At 41.1% G+C, this 14,451-nt stretch overlaps 1 protein-coding gene across 1 annotated transcript; it reads right to left on the reverse strand.

The window, feature by feature from the left end:
• Positions 1-217: 217 nt before the first annotated feature.
• Positions 218-11,849, reverse strand: calcoco1a (calcium binding and coiled-coil domain 1a). Its single transcript, XM_083975423.1, has 15 exons — positions 11,658-11,849; positions 10,318-10,482; positions 10,113-10,215; positions 7,373-7,575; positions 6,961-7,173; positions 6,535-6,683; positions 6,363-6,432; positions 6,103-6,258; positions 5,391-5,645; positions 4,934-5,059; positions 4,688-4,783; positions 3,772-3,859; positions 3,360-3,607; positions 2,969-3,060; positions 218-1,612 (listed from the first exon to the last, which is right to left on the reverse strand). Exons 2-15 carry the CDS (start codon positions 10,447-10,449, stop codon positions 1,585-1,587), a joined length of 1,959 nt encoding a protein of 652 aa, XP_083831549.1. The 5' UTR covers positions 10,450-10,482; positions 11,658-11,849; the 3' UTR covers positions 218-1,584.
• Between the last annotated feature and the right edge of the window lie 2,602 nt (positions 11,850-14,451).

Raw genomic sequence — 14,451 nt, forward strand, 5'->3', positions numbered from 1 at the left:
AAATCCATTCCCTTTAGCACCACCGTCTTTGCAACAGTACAACTCATATATCAACTCTTAGTGAGTATTTGAAAGCATAAAGTAAAAACACATATTGTCGATAAAATATACGTAAACACAACACACAAAGGTAATGATTAAGATAATGATTAAAAGGACACAACTTACATATCGTTAAGTATCCATATATCAACTTTTCATCTAAAAACTCTTCTATAGTAAAAATAGGGTGCAAATACAGCAGATAGAATCAAGCATCAAAGTGTCTAGCAAATTTTCTTAGCCAAGCATGGAAAATTTGGTCACACATTGCACAAACAGATGTGTGAAATCTGAATGCCTATTTCAAACTAAACCTGAATATAGTTTCATTGCAGCATTACTCAAGTTAATTATAAATAGGAAACCATGAAAAATGCATACAGTATTGATTAAAAGGTTGTCAGCAATTTTTATTAGGCGGTATATTGCCATAGGGCTAGGGGAAAACACCAACACCATGTGATGATGTCAGGATCTATAAAGAAGATATTCTTTGACTCTTACTTCAATATTTTAGGCACAAATTTAGAACTGCATGACTGTGAATTAAGATTTCTGTACAATATAAACTGTAATAAAATCTGACGCTAAATATCCAAATGACCAACTAGTAAATTAGCATTTCATTTCAATAATTATGAAATGTAAAATCCAGGATCATTAATTAACAAGTAAAAACTGCAGCTGATTTATAATGAAAAGCTTATGAGCATTAATTTTATAATAACCTATGATATGAAGTCGCTGAAGTAGAAAGTTGCATCTGGCATCTATCGTGATAGAGTTTAAACACAATCTGTTCAATAATCTCTCTATTTCAAATAGAGAGCCTCTGCATCACTAAATCTCCTGAACTGCAACCGCATGACAATCAACTGCTAATGCGTACAAGAAAGTGCATATCAAATCTTAGTTCTGAGTAAATGGAGGAGAAATATGATGTCATAGACCTACATTACTGCAATATAATTTTAGCATGATGCTGTATCATTACTTTATGCTGCCATGAATAGTGTTCAAAGCTGCTGGGCAGAATTTAATGCTAGAGGAGAGTTTTGCCATGATTTTCAGTGGAGCCAGGCCGGCACAAAACATCATAATTACGTTGCCTGTCATGACTCCTAATCACAAATGTCATAAAAACGACATAGCATCCATCGTAAAGCTCTTGACATAGCAATGATTCAACAGAAATCATTCGGCTACAGCCTGCAAACTCTCAAATGCTAGAGCCCATGCCTAAAAGCCCGTCGTTTCAAACTACGCAACAGTCTTATGTCAGTCATAAACACGGTGTTGACCTGCCACCACCAGCATTATGTCATTCCTAACTACAAAACAGTGAGGGTAATAACACAAGAGTCTAGGGGGAGAAAACCAAGGTTCACGGCAGATACGATGTAAATTGCATATTAATATTTTGTCTGTGTCGTGAGTGAGCTGTATATGTGCTTGTTAGTGGAAGTAATGTGGAACCACACAAAGTTCCCCCTTCTCCTCTTTTTGATTTCTCTCTGTGGCTGCGGCTGGACCGTCCATTGGTTACCATAGCGAGGTGTCGGCCAGATCACTAGAGGAAGACACAAAAGCAAGAGAGTGTGTGCGTGAAAAACCTGAAAGAAACACACATTCTGGTTGAAAGAGGATGTTAGACTTAAGGAGTGGGTGAGTGGGAGAGCGAGGGCTTTAATGATGCTGAAAATTGGCCCGTGACTGCGGTACACCCCTCAGGTAAATCATTGCTACAGCTTGCTGTCAACTTATCTGTCCCCTTGTCCTCCCATCTCGCCCCTCCCACGCCCCGGCTCTGTCTCAAACCGTTTCCCCCGCCTCACCCTGACTCAACTTCTTTTACGACCACATATTCAAAACTTCCATCTTCCAGCCATACTCACCCTGTCATCATAAATAACTGGTCGCATGTGTCTGTGTGCATTAGCAAGGTTTGAATTCATTGTGTATGCATGAAGCATTTCTGTGTAGAAAGAATCTTCACAGATAACTATTTTTTTCAGATACTAAGTTTAATGACAATGTAGCACTTTCATTTTCCATTTTCATGATTTTTCTCTATTACAGGGAGCAATATGATACTTTTTACTCCACTGCATTTATCTGGTGGCTGTGTTCACTAATTACTTTGCAGAGTAAGACTGTACGCACAAATCACGTCATGCACTCATAAAATATAATGCATTAGTGGAGTTTAAAACCAGTCAGGGTGACAGGTAGAAATTTGTTGGCATGTTTGAAAAATTCATTTCAATATGAAGTCGGTAATGCAAACCTCAATTTTTGAACATTAAATCTTCAACTGTGATCAATTTGTTTTGACCGTCTTATTATCACTTAATAAAGCCTTGTGCCTTTCTGGAAATATCCTTCACTGTTATTATGTTCATATGTCTGTTCACACATATCTCTGCCTTAAATATCCTTCATATGTGTAAAAGTACCAATACTATGCACAAATCCTCTGTTACAAGTTATGGAGTAATACCAACATATACTGAAAAGATCAAAGTACTTGTTCTGCAGAAAATTATCCCTCTGGCTGATATATCAATATATACAGTATATATATATATATATATATATTACATTATTATACTGTTAATACTGATGCAATTATATGTAAGTAGCATTTTACGGTTGTAGCTGCTCAAGGGGGAGGTAGTTTTATCTACTTTATTCATAGATGGATAGGTTTAGTTCAGCCCCCACAAGATAGTCGAGATTAATCTGAGGGGTTGTGAGATGATTAAAAGGGTAGAAAAGAAGAAATGTAAATTTAGTGGAGTAAAGGTATGAAGTGAAATATTCAAGTAAAATTAGAGTACTACAGAATTGAGAGAAATGGATATTCTCTCAATCCTGTGCGTGTCTACACTCTATATGGGCATGTGCTTGAGGCAGGAGGTCGTACCTGAGAACAGTGTCCGTGTGCTCAGGCAGCAGAAGAGCTGTTTCTTCTCCAGAGCTGTGCCTTCCACGCTGAAGTGGATCAGATTCCTCCTCCTAAACACACACACACACACACACACACACACACACACACACACACACACACACACACACACACACACACACACACACACACACACACTCATTTAACACATATCTATCCAGCAGCTATTACAGTCTAATAACTTGCAGGCTAGCAGCCTAATTGCAAATGAGATAGCGTGTATATCAAATGATCCACTGCCAATGTTTAATTGGCGTGCATGGCTATCAGCATGAAGACATAGCTCATTTTCAGTATCACACATCATTTCGCTATGGTGACGCTGAACGGCTCAGATAGCACGTCTCACCGAGTCTGAGCTGTGCGCAAGGGTTTCAGCGCCGGCCTGGTGCGGTGAGGAGAGCGGCGCCGGCTGGTTGATGACCACTGCGCTCCTCTCCATCTCCCTGGGGGACGGAGGAGGGGTGGCAAGAAGCAAGGAGTCAGGCTGACCCTGCTCACACAGGCTGTAGTGTCCCAGAGGTCTTGGTGGACGGAGGGGCTGCAAGGCCTCTGGGTTTTCGTCCTCAGAGTCAGACAGCACACTGTCAGCCCGCCCTGCCAGATAGAAACATTGGCAAAGAAAAAGTGATTACTTCTCCTCACTCCTCCCAACACGGGCACTTCTGAACAATATTTAGTGTTGCTGTTGAATGATAGTTAACACTTTTATTGTTCACAGCGGCAGGGCATACAGTAGATTAATGTGTGGCTCCATTCACCTGTAGAGACGATCAGGGCGGCACTCCACTTGGCACTGGCCTCTGTTCCCATCTTCTGCTCCAGCTGACAGATGTACTCCATCAGCTCCTGTAGTGGGAAATACAGCCATCATATCACACACCAGGGCAAGACTTTCATCATGGCTCCAACAACCAGCACCCTTATAACCCTCATGATATCCAACTTCCTCAAGCCAAAACCGCATAAAATGGTTACACAGTAAATATAAAAACACAGTATTTGTTACAACATAAAGATTGTTATCACTGTAGTATAAACATATAAACATTTGTTTGATTTATGATATGCCACAGATTGGCTGCTATGCTCCTATATGGCAGATGTTAAAACTGAGCCGGACACTGATTTTAAAAACGCTGACCATCTACTCCGCTGCCAGTTGTGGGCAAATGTGGTGGCGGTGGTGGTTCGCCAACAAAAACTACTACTGCAGGCACTTTAACAGTGGCAGCACTGACTGCCCTGAAACCCACTGATTTATATTGCACTATAAACAATTTATATTGCACAATAACAACTACGAAGACAACAACAGACAGAAGCTTCCTAACACCTGGGACATTCATAATACCAGTATACTTGTTACATCAGTAAGTTTTAGGATATGAGTAGATTATTAAGCTTTTAGGAAAACAAAAAATATTCACTGGAACTTGACAGTGGAACAAAATGTAACTAAGCCTATACTAAATGTAAAGCTGATAAGAAGTTAAGTGCTACAGTTTGAGGCTGATTAAGATTTACATGTTAATCCATACAAGCCATTCATCAGCTTTCAGACTTTATCAGCTGTAAATTAACAAGTCACAAAGCAGCTACCCATGACAACACACACACACAGTTTTTTGCATATCTAAAAACTCTGTGTCAGCACAGATTCAAGATGTCTCTGACCTGCTTCTCTGCCAGTAGCTGTTCCTTCTCCTTTTGGGCGACCCTCAGACTGGCCTTCAGCTCCTGGAGCTCCCTGCGGGTTTCACTCAGCTGAACCTGATTTCATGAGACAGCAGGACACAGTAAATCAGTGTCGAATACGGTTGCATTTCTCCTCACTGCCATAATGTCGGCATGTTTGAATGTGCTCATTTTAGATTACATCAGAAAAGCGCATCTGCATCTACATAACACACTCTTTCATACCCTGTTGCAGTCCTTTTCTCTTCCCAGCTCAACCTCCAGCTTCACTCTCTCCATCCTCTCCTCCTGCAGCCTCTCCTCCATCCTCTGCATCTCTGTGTTGAGTTTCTCCAGATGCTCGTGGTCCCTCTGTCATCGACAACACACACACACACACACACGCACACACACACACACACACACACACACACACACACACACACACACACACACACACACACACACACACACACACACACACACACACACACACACACACACACACACACACACACAGGCAATGAAGTCAGTGGACCCTGTGTAAAAACTTGACTCAACTTCACAGTTACAGCTCACAATAAAATAAAAAAATATACCATATGGCAAAATGTATTCAAAAATGTATTTTGACCATGATACAAATATATTGCGTTCTCTAAATTCTCCACATCAGATTCTGTGCTTTGCAGCAATGCAGTACCTCAGTGGTCCGCAGCAGAGTCTGCCTCTCCTGGGCCCAGTGGGCTCTTCCCTCTCTGAGGGCCAGGCTGGAATCAGCAAGCTGAAGGGTGAGCTGGGCAGCCTGGAGACGAGCCTGATGCAAGTCTGCCTGCCCCTGATCCCTGTGAGCTACCATGGCACTCAGATCACTCTTCAAGCCCTCTGCAGCACGCTCGCTCGAGTTCAGACGCTCCCGTAGGCTCCGCATCTCCTTCAATGCTGCCTCGCTCCCCGCCTGGCCATAAAAGAACAAGAAAGCTTATGTTGGCTACAAGGGTCGATCTGCTACGTGATGCCAGTCACTGAATTTGAAATGCCAAATGTTTTAAATCAGTTCCAGCAGAATATTAGTGTGTGCTGACAGAGCTGCACTAGGAAGCATATTTATGAAGAAAACTATCCATGTATCAGCAGATGTTTCATAGAGACACGTTGAATTATTGAATTATTAAGTCAATTCTGATGAATGGCTTGAAAAGGTGGTGGATTGAAAACTCAAATCACAAATACAAGGTCTTTCCAGCAATCAGTCACGTTTTCTTTGTTGATAATGAAACTGTGTGGGTAGTTGCAGTAAATCATACATTCGAAGGCCTTTCAAATTCAAAATGCAGCTTTAACTATTAAGCCATATGTTAATCTCAACCCTTTTTTCAATGACATCATCTCTGAATCCCATAGAAATGTCTGACCTCTTTCCTGTGGGCGGTGGTGAGTTTCTGGGTGAGTGTGGTGATGGTGTTTTGGAGCTGAAGGACACTGGTGTCTCTTTGGGCCAGCGAGTTCCTCAGACCCTGGAACTCCTTTGACAGACTTCTGAGTTCACCTTCTGTCTGTTCCAACTTGGTCTAAAAATTGCACAGATGGGAAAAAAGTAGAAGATGAAGGAGAAAAGACGGACAGAGATAGGGTTTTTTATTATGATGTACAGCATGCTCTGACTTATAAGTACCTGTAGGCTCTTTCTCTCACTCTCCTCTTCTTTCCTCTGAGCCCCTGCCCTCTTTGCTCTTTCCTTCATCCTGCACAGACAGATTTAGTTACTGAAAATCAAAGGTATTCATGAGACCAGCACAACATTAAAAGTAGGAGAAGGGGTGCAGAGAAAAAAGAACATTTCAAACCTTTCCAACTCAGTCTCTCTTTCCACAGTTCTCTGTGTCAGGGTTTTGATGTCCTCCTCCAGCTCTTTGATTCGCTCTTCACTTGCCTCCCTCGCACCCAGTAAAGCACTTTTCTCCTGCGCAAGTGATTCTCCTAAAGCCTCCTCCTCCTAACGGCACAGAGACATTTTGAATCTTTATGAGAAACTTTAAATTATCACAGACTTAACTAATTTTTTATTTTAATGTATTATCTCTGACATGCCCCTAAATTGCTGTTACTAAGATTTTATAATAAACATTAGTGTATATTGTTTAAGCAGAGACTTATGCTTTTCATCAGAGAATATAGGAGCATGGATTAAGAGTAAAGTATGGAAATGGGAACACTTTAAATGGTCATAATCAAATGATCTTGCTTTCTATTTGCTTAGCTCCATACACCACCTTCTGCTTCCTCTCTATCTCCTTGATCTTCTCTCGACTCAGCTTCAGCGCTTCCTGCAGCCTGTCGATGTCACTTTCCAGATCTTTGCGTTGTCTGTCCCAGGCCTCTCTTGCCCTTTTGTACTCCTCCTTTTCTTTATCCCTTTGCCTGTTTGCTACCTCCTGCATCTGCAGCAACTCAGCTCGCTCTCGCAGACATTCCTGCAGTCGACTCTGTGAAGAGATGGGAGGAAGCAGTCAGCGGATGGGGAATTATCACTGTGCTTTAATCTTTGTGCACACAAGAGTAAACAACAGTATGTTTCCCAGAATATGTGTTTTATCAGCACTCATTCATTTTGCAAAACAGGAAACATACCCTCCCTCCTCCCTACCTTATCTTGCCAATCTAGTCCATATTTGTTATGCTCACCTGCAGCAGTTCAGCCCTGGGAACTACCAACAGCATGCCTGTGCCCCCTTCCTCACCATGGGACTCCTCCTCAAGGGTCACCAGATCCTCAAGTGGTTTCGGAGCACAGAAGGTAAATTTGGAGCTGCGGGAGCAGACTTCCCCTTTAGCATCAACATATACAAACTCATACTCTTGGGAGCTGGGTTTGGGTAGGTAGGAGGCTAAAAAGTGGAGAAACCAGAGGAGAAATACATTAAGGTTAATTTGAAGAGAATAATTTTGATTTTGAGTAGCCATGCTTTCATTTAAATGTGTAAAATAGGTGCAACTTAACTACCACTGAATTTGACGGAGCGAATCACCTTTTAAGAACACTATAAATCTTAATGATACAGATGGTATTATGGTATTTATAAAATATGAGGCCATAAACACATTTATTCTACATTATATTGCTGTGCTAAAGTGATAAATAAAGCAGCATTTACAGAAGATTTAACACTGAAAATCAATTTCATTTTATACTGCAATAACGCTCACTTATATTGCAATACAGCCCCCGGCCACCGGAGGCGGCAACAACATCGTTTAGCACAGGTGAACCAGGTGAACCAGGTGAACGAGACAGAAATGACGCGCCAACTTTTAAAAATGGCCGCAATTACACTATCAACATGCAAACAACATGTAGCCTCCACCTATAGCCTAGTCTTGGGAAACAAATTGATGTTTTCTCCGATACGTCGACATGGGACAGCCTGCCCCTAACCTGAAGTATCACTAATTAGTCCAGCTAGCGTCGAGTCAATATTTTATTTAGGCGGCCTAGTTACCGAGAGGCCCACCTGAAATAGTCCGGCCACCACAACATGCATCATCACAAACTAACGCTGAACAAGCAGTCTCAAGGTAAGTGCTTTGTCTACGAGGCTTAAAGAAATGTGTCTGTCTTCTGTGACTTACGCTTGTTTGTTTGCTTCTTTAGCGTGGCTGGCACAATTTTTGTCTCTGTCGGAAGTGTTTAGCATAATTTAGCATATGTTTAGCATACGAACCTAACCGAAGAGGAAAACCATGCCTTGCAATGGGTCGCAATTTGACTTATTTATCTGTTGTGCTTTATTACCAATACATCTGAGAATCACCAAGGGTTTTACGGTGAGGAACTTCCTAAAACCAGTGACGAAACAGGAACAGGAGAAGGTCGCCAGGCCCATTTGTTTAGCTCAGGCCTTTTACACACGTTAAATGTAAAACATAGGCTACCTGTTGTTAAGCGTTTGCCGGCTCTTCCAGTGATTGAGTAGGCTATAATGCTAACACTACCCAAAACATTAAAGAGTTCATGTGTAAAGCATAGATAATATAGCGACAGTATAACTGAAGTAAGTTAATTGGAGTGGCACAGCAAGTGGTGTATAGGCCGCATCGACACGGAAACGAATGAGCCTTTATTGCATTGTTTTGGAGCTATTAAAGCATGAAATCTTATTTTGAAGTTTTAGGGTCATTAATAAGCAAAGCCAAAAGGTATTATCTAGTTGCTTGCTAAAACATTGAGGTGAGAATATTCGTACTGGCTTCTAGCATTAATGAATGTGGCAACATGAGATATTCATAGATATTGGATTTCAGTGAAGGAGGACTTCTCAAACATAACTTAGGATATGATTAGAGTATTTTTATGCAAAAGCCATATTAGTCAAACTATTGTGCTTTTCCGTATCTCTTATCTGGTTGATTTGTTTACTGACTATTGTGTCATTAATATAAACTTGCAACTTACTTCCAGTTCATTTACTAGTTTCCATATGTGTCCATGTACTCATTCTTAATTCTCTGTTTCTTTTTTTAAATTCCCCTCTAAAAAAACATACAGGAACTTAAGAGGTTGTGTCTCCTGCTTCCCCCTGTGACCGTGAGCAGCTCGCCACAGTGTATGACCTCACCCAGCCCATAAAGTAAGCTAATCTAATATTATCCTTATCTCACACAGGCCATAGCTTCATGTGTAGAATGATTTACTTCAAATTTCTGTTTCACAACACATGTGCAGTTAAGGGGTAAGATGGAAAACAGACAGGAAGAATGACATACAGCAAAGTTTACGAGCTGTATTGTAACTTATAGCACCAGCTTAGGTCACAGTGCAGGAACCAGTCTTTTTAAATCACTGCATCTCTGGCGATAAGGGACCATCAGCAGTTTTTTAGACTTTCTTTCCACTGCTATTCTTCCAGTGAAGAATGACATCCGCATTGTGCTTAAGTCTGTGATAAATCATTTTACCAGGGGTCAGTGCCACACCTGCTGCACACGTGCCCCTCACACTGAATCAGGCTTATCAGCTGCCACTGACAGGCAGGACAGAGTACTCACTGTATTTGCCAGTGAGTAGTTGTAGTCAGAGCAGGCTTTGAGCCATTGTCTTTGTCATCCTCATTACTCAACCTCCTGCTTACTAAAGAAATTTATTCAAACCATGACACAGACTGTGTCTGTGTTAGACCAAGCCAATAGAGATGTTTGTCTTCTGCACAGGATATTTTCCCTTTTACATCTGCGGAAATACTCTTAACATAGAAATGACGAATATTTTTTTCTACAGGCGCAAGCCCTTTGTACAACCAAGCAATTCAATTTACAGAAACATCAATCTCCTGCTGAAGGTTTTATGTGCGGATCTAAGCACTGTACTGTATAGATTCTGGCTAACTATGGGAAATAAAATACAGTTAGTGAACAAGGGCAACAGTACCCTGGAAATGCACAGAGCAGTTGACATCTGCGCCCTCTTGATAGTCTGCTGGGGCTAGAGCCCAAACAAATGTGTGGTAGTCCTTTACCGATGTCCATCCCACCTGTGGAAGAAATACATGCCCGCTGTGTTATTTTGCAGCTGAACAAACACACAGGTAGTTTTTTTTTCCACGTATTTGTGACAGTCCTCAAGTTAACAATACCTTGAAGAGCCCTATCCAGTCATTGCTGGCCCAGTTGTGCCAAGATCTCAGTGTGTAGTGGCAATCAACTCTGCTCTGAGGGAAGTAACTGCAGCCCACGTTTCTGAACTCCACCTGCCAAGCCTTGTCCATGGCAACACGACACAAAGGCACGCTATTTTGCACCTACAGGAAAAAAAAAAGTTAATTTTTTTTTTTTTTTTGTGGGTTTATGTCCTATAAGTTCAATGTAGAAACTGACATGCATGGTTAGATGAGCTAATTTCAAAGTAGGTAAAAGGTGACCACTGGAGAACAAACAGAGAGCTAGCAGTCTGTGAATATTTATTCAGTGAAAGAAGATATCCTGACTGAGTGCACACATGAGGAAAGGGCACCGGAACTAAACCTCAGTGACAGCATGGCCTTTGAGCAACATGACATATTACATGTTTGTCACTAGGGCTATTTCAGTCATCCTCAGAATCATCTGGTATTGTACACCGTCACGTGTCAACATGCAGCACATGGTATGGGCCTCTGGTTTGTATGGGTTCAAAATCCATTGGCAAATACTTTCCATGAATTTTAAGGCATCCCTGTATGCAGTTAAACACACCACGTGCAGACATGCTTCACTTACAGAAAGCATTGTTTATGCATTTAACGTTGTGTGGGATATTGACCACAATGTAGATCATGTACCTAATTATGTTGGATGAACTCTGGCATGACAGAAATTAAAAATTTCCCCCAGACAAGCATGCAATCAGCAAACCAAGTCAAAGGAGAGAGATTATCAGCAGACTAATTTGCCAACATGTGCAACAGGGAGGAAAACACTCTGAAGGCTAAAAGCCCTGTTTTAACAGTGCACATGTGCTGAAATTATGGATTAACTGTGACTTTATCAGCTTTCATCTCCTGTTGTACAGTCATAATCCAATATATTTACAGAGGATTACAATTTTCTATTTTCGTCAGGCAGTTTTGGGGGATATAAGCCAGAAAAGTTTCACATCTAAATGATTCAGAGCATTGTATAGATTCCGAGTAAAGCCACAGATCAGTGACGAAAATATACAGTAGCTCTTGGAAGGCTCACATTACTCAGCACGAGGCTTGAGGCCCAACAGTAGCACATGTCGACAAAGCGATGTGCCATGCATGTCGATGTAAACCTAGGAAGACAGTAGCGTAATGTACGCCAGGACAGGTAGTCTTGGACCCACAATGGGTAATTATTATTGTCCAATTAGGTAATGAGGTGCGCGTGCACGTGGCGGTAGACAATAACGTCTTTGTGAACTACAAAAGACATCTGCGCATATTGTCTCGACCGTCTCTGCTGTCTCGCTTACCTTTATAAAGCAATCACGTCTCTGTTATTAGTCTAATCGAGCAGCCTCTCTATGAGACACAGGAGTGACAGCCCGCCACAAAACGACAAAAACATGAGCGATAAAGCCGTGCTTTCCTCCTCGGGCTCGGTTGCTCCACTAACCCGAAACAATAACAAAAAACCAAAGCAAAACATAAGCATGACAGCCTCACTTCCACCGTGGGATTGTGGGAGCTGTTGTTCAGAGCGTCCACGACGCAACGCTGAAAACCAGCGTTTTGAACTACAACCCCCAAGCTCAAAAGCGGAGGAGCAGAGGTCGCGCTGCACGTAATATGACGCTTGTCTTCGGTCCCGTTGCTTTTCTCAGCGCACGTGAAAGCACCGAGGGCCATTGGTTGTAGGCGACGATTATGTTGTGAAGACAGACCAGTTGAAATCGGCTTCTCTTGTATGCGATGAGGAAAACAACGATCAGCTGGTACGGCAGCGAAACGGAAACGCAGATTGGGAGAAAGCAACTTGACACTTATTTCCATGCTCCTGTTCACTTTTTTTCCTTTCTTTTTCTTTTTAATTTGCAACCGTCCCTGTCATAGTCTTCAACGAATATAGCAGATGTGTGCAATGTGTGTGCTTTGTTGTTGTCAATGTTGTTAACGTATTTTCCAAGCACTGTCAAAGGTAGACATAAGAAGGCCATTTAATTAGGCCTAGAACACTAAAATACTGTATTCTCTGCATAACTCTAAATTTCACTTATTTGTAATTATTAGGTTTCAATTGAATAGATGTTCCAATTAAGCAATTTCTTTATTGAGTCATCTTACTGAGTTATCTTTTTTCTTAGTTACCTTTCTGTGCCTTCCAACATGTGGGGTATACAAATAAACCATCATGATGATGTTATGGGACCAGACAGCAGATGGCAGTATACCATCTTGAAACCCCAATGCTTTGCATTCAGGTTGCCACATGCAGACCATATCCCTAAAGCCTCAAAAACACATAGTGCATGCTCTCTTAGCTTCCTGAAACTGATCCATGGCCTTGTGATCTAATCTGAGTCTTAACATAATGCAGAGGAGGCATTGGATAAAAGAAACATAATATTTTATTAGGCTGTGGCATAAGATCTGAAAGATAGAAATTAGAATTCCTTAAGGCCAACATACCTTTCAACTCTAATTAATCAAGTCTGGTGCAATTAGCTCCTGGAGATATTACAGAAAAACAGCTAAGTATGACTACATAATGACAGTGCCTCAGAAGAAGGAAGTCACTTTTAAGTTTTAGAGGTTGTGTTACAATTATACGTGAAATTGTTTGTTTTATTACAGAGAAAATATTCAAATATGTATTTTACTTTAAAACTCACAATTACATTCTGGGAACTTGGTCAGAAATGACTAGAAAAACTAAGATAATCAAAAAAAAAATGGCCATACTTTTGGCAAAAGGCAGTTTTCTGCCCGCAGCTACAAAAAAGAAAAACCCAGATCACAGAAGTGGAAATAAAAGTTAATATTCAAGATTTAAGGTTATCATGCCTCAGCAACTGCATTTTAAATAATGTCCATCCTGTATTATTACAGTTATTGATGTTCCCATACTGCCTGTAGCCTGCTTATTTATCTCTGCTCATTGACGAGTCAATCCAGTCACACAGTACTTTACTCCTCCTCAATTAGTAAGTCCAGTTTGGCTAATTTAGTCTGTTGAAGACACTATAAGGACGCTTCATGTAATTTTATGCCGACGGACAGTCGATGTTGAGACCCTATAAATTGTGTTTAAGTGGATTAATAGTGTGCTGAGCTTGTGTGGGCAAAGTAGTGCTGCAAGTAGTGGCTGTCTTTGCAGTGGGATAATTGAATAGGTTGTACTGCAAAGACTATAGTATCCACTGTTTCTGTATATTATACGTGATTATATTAGGACATAAAGGTTTAAAATAGGTTAGGTGCTTAATTTGATTTTGTTTGCTTCTAGATGCTGAATTGTATATCTTGCTTCTGCTTTGTTGATTATGATTTCAGTTAACCTGAATGAAACGGATATTCCCAAATGTTAAAGGACATTTTCTGGCAAACATCGTGGCAGACCTCAGGTAGCCTTGACTTTGAAGCGTCACTGTTGTGTGAAGTTAGAAGATGGCTGTGCAGTAGGAATGTGAGGCTTCACCCTAATAGAGACTAGACTGAAAGTGGATTGTCCATGAAACTGCTTGATCTTGACCTGACTGCCTGCTGTTATGGGCCCGCTGTCTGTCATAACCCCCCACCCCCACCAACCACACACACACATACACACACACATACACACATACACACATACACAAACACTGAATTTATACGTTTTTTTTTCTGTGGGAAGTGTAAACTGCAAAAATATCAACACTTTTAAACATTAGGAAAAAAAAACAACACAATCAACTGTGTCGGCACAAAAGCCTCAGCATGCTCTTTATTTATGGGTTGTAGAACTAGTCTACACAAATTTAATCCCTGTCGTCTGCTGATTTCTAGCAGCCTGGCTTGGAATTCCTCTCAATATAAGAAAATGGTATAGCCCCTGAGTGCTACTGCGGTTTTATTACCTGAGGTGGTCTGTCTGAATATAGCTTACCACATGTCTCATTCAAAGGGAATGGCAGGTATGTGTCACTAGTCATAAATTGCAGCTTGCCTTCAGCAGTAATCAGTTGCTAAGGAAACCTCAAATGGGATTATGACCTTCTGTTGTGTGTAGGCAAGTAAACTGTTAGAGTTGTCAACATCCAAGAGACAAACATTAAAGATTTATGTCGGCAA

This window comes from Trachurus trachurus (genome assembly GCF_905171665.1).
Source record: "Trachurus trachurus genome assembly, chromosome: 7".
In the NCBI taxonomy this organism is placed as follows: Eukaryota; Metazoa; Chordata; class Actinopteri; order Carangiformes; family Carangidae; genus Trachurus; species Trachurus trachurus.

Excerpts from the sequence above, each read along its gene's own strand:
- calcoco1a (XM_083975423.1), bottom strand. The coding sequence starts at position 10,449 with ATGGACAAGGCTTGGCAGGTGGAGTTCAGAAACGTGGGCTGCAGTTAC. Across the intron at positions 7,174-7,372 it reads CCAGGGCTGAACTGCTGCAG|AGTCGACTGCAGGAATGTCT; the intron begins GTGAGCATAACA and ends ATCTCTTCACAG. Across the intron at positions 5,646-6,102 it reads CCACCGCCCACAGGAAAGAG|GCGGGGAGCGAGGCAGCATT; the intron begins GTCAGACATTTC and ends TTTTATGGCCAG.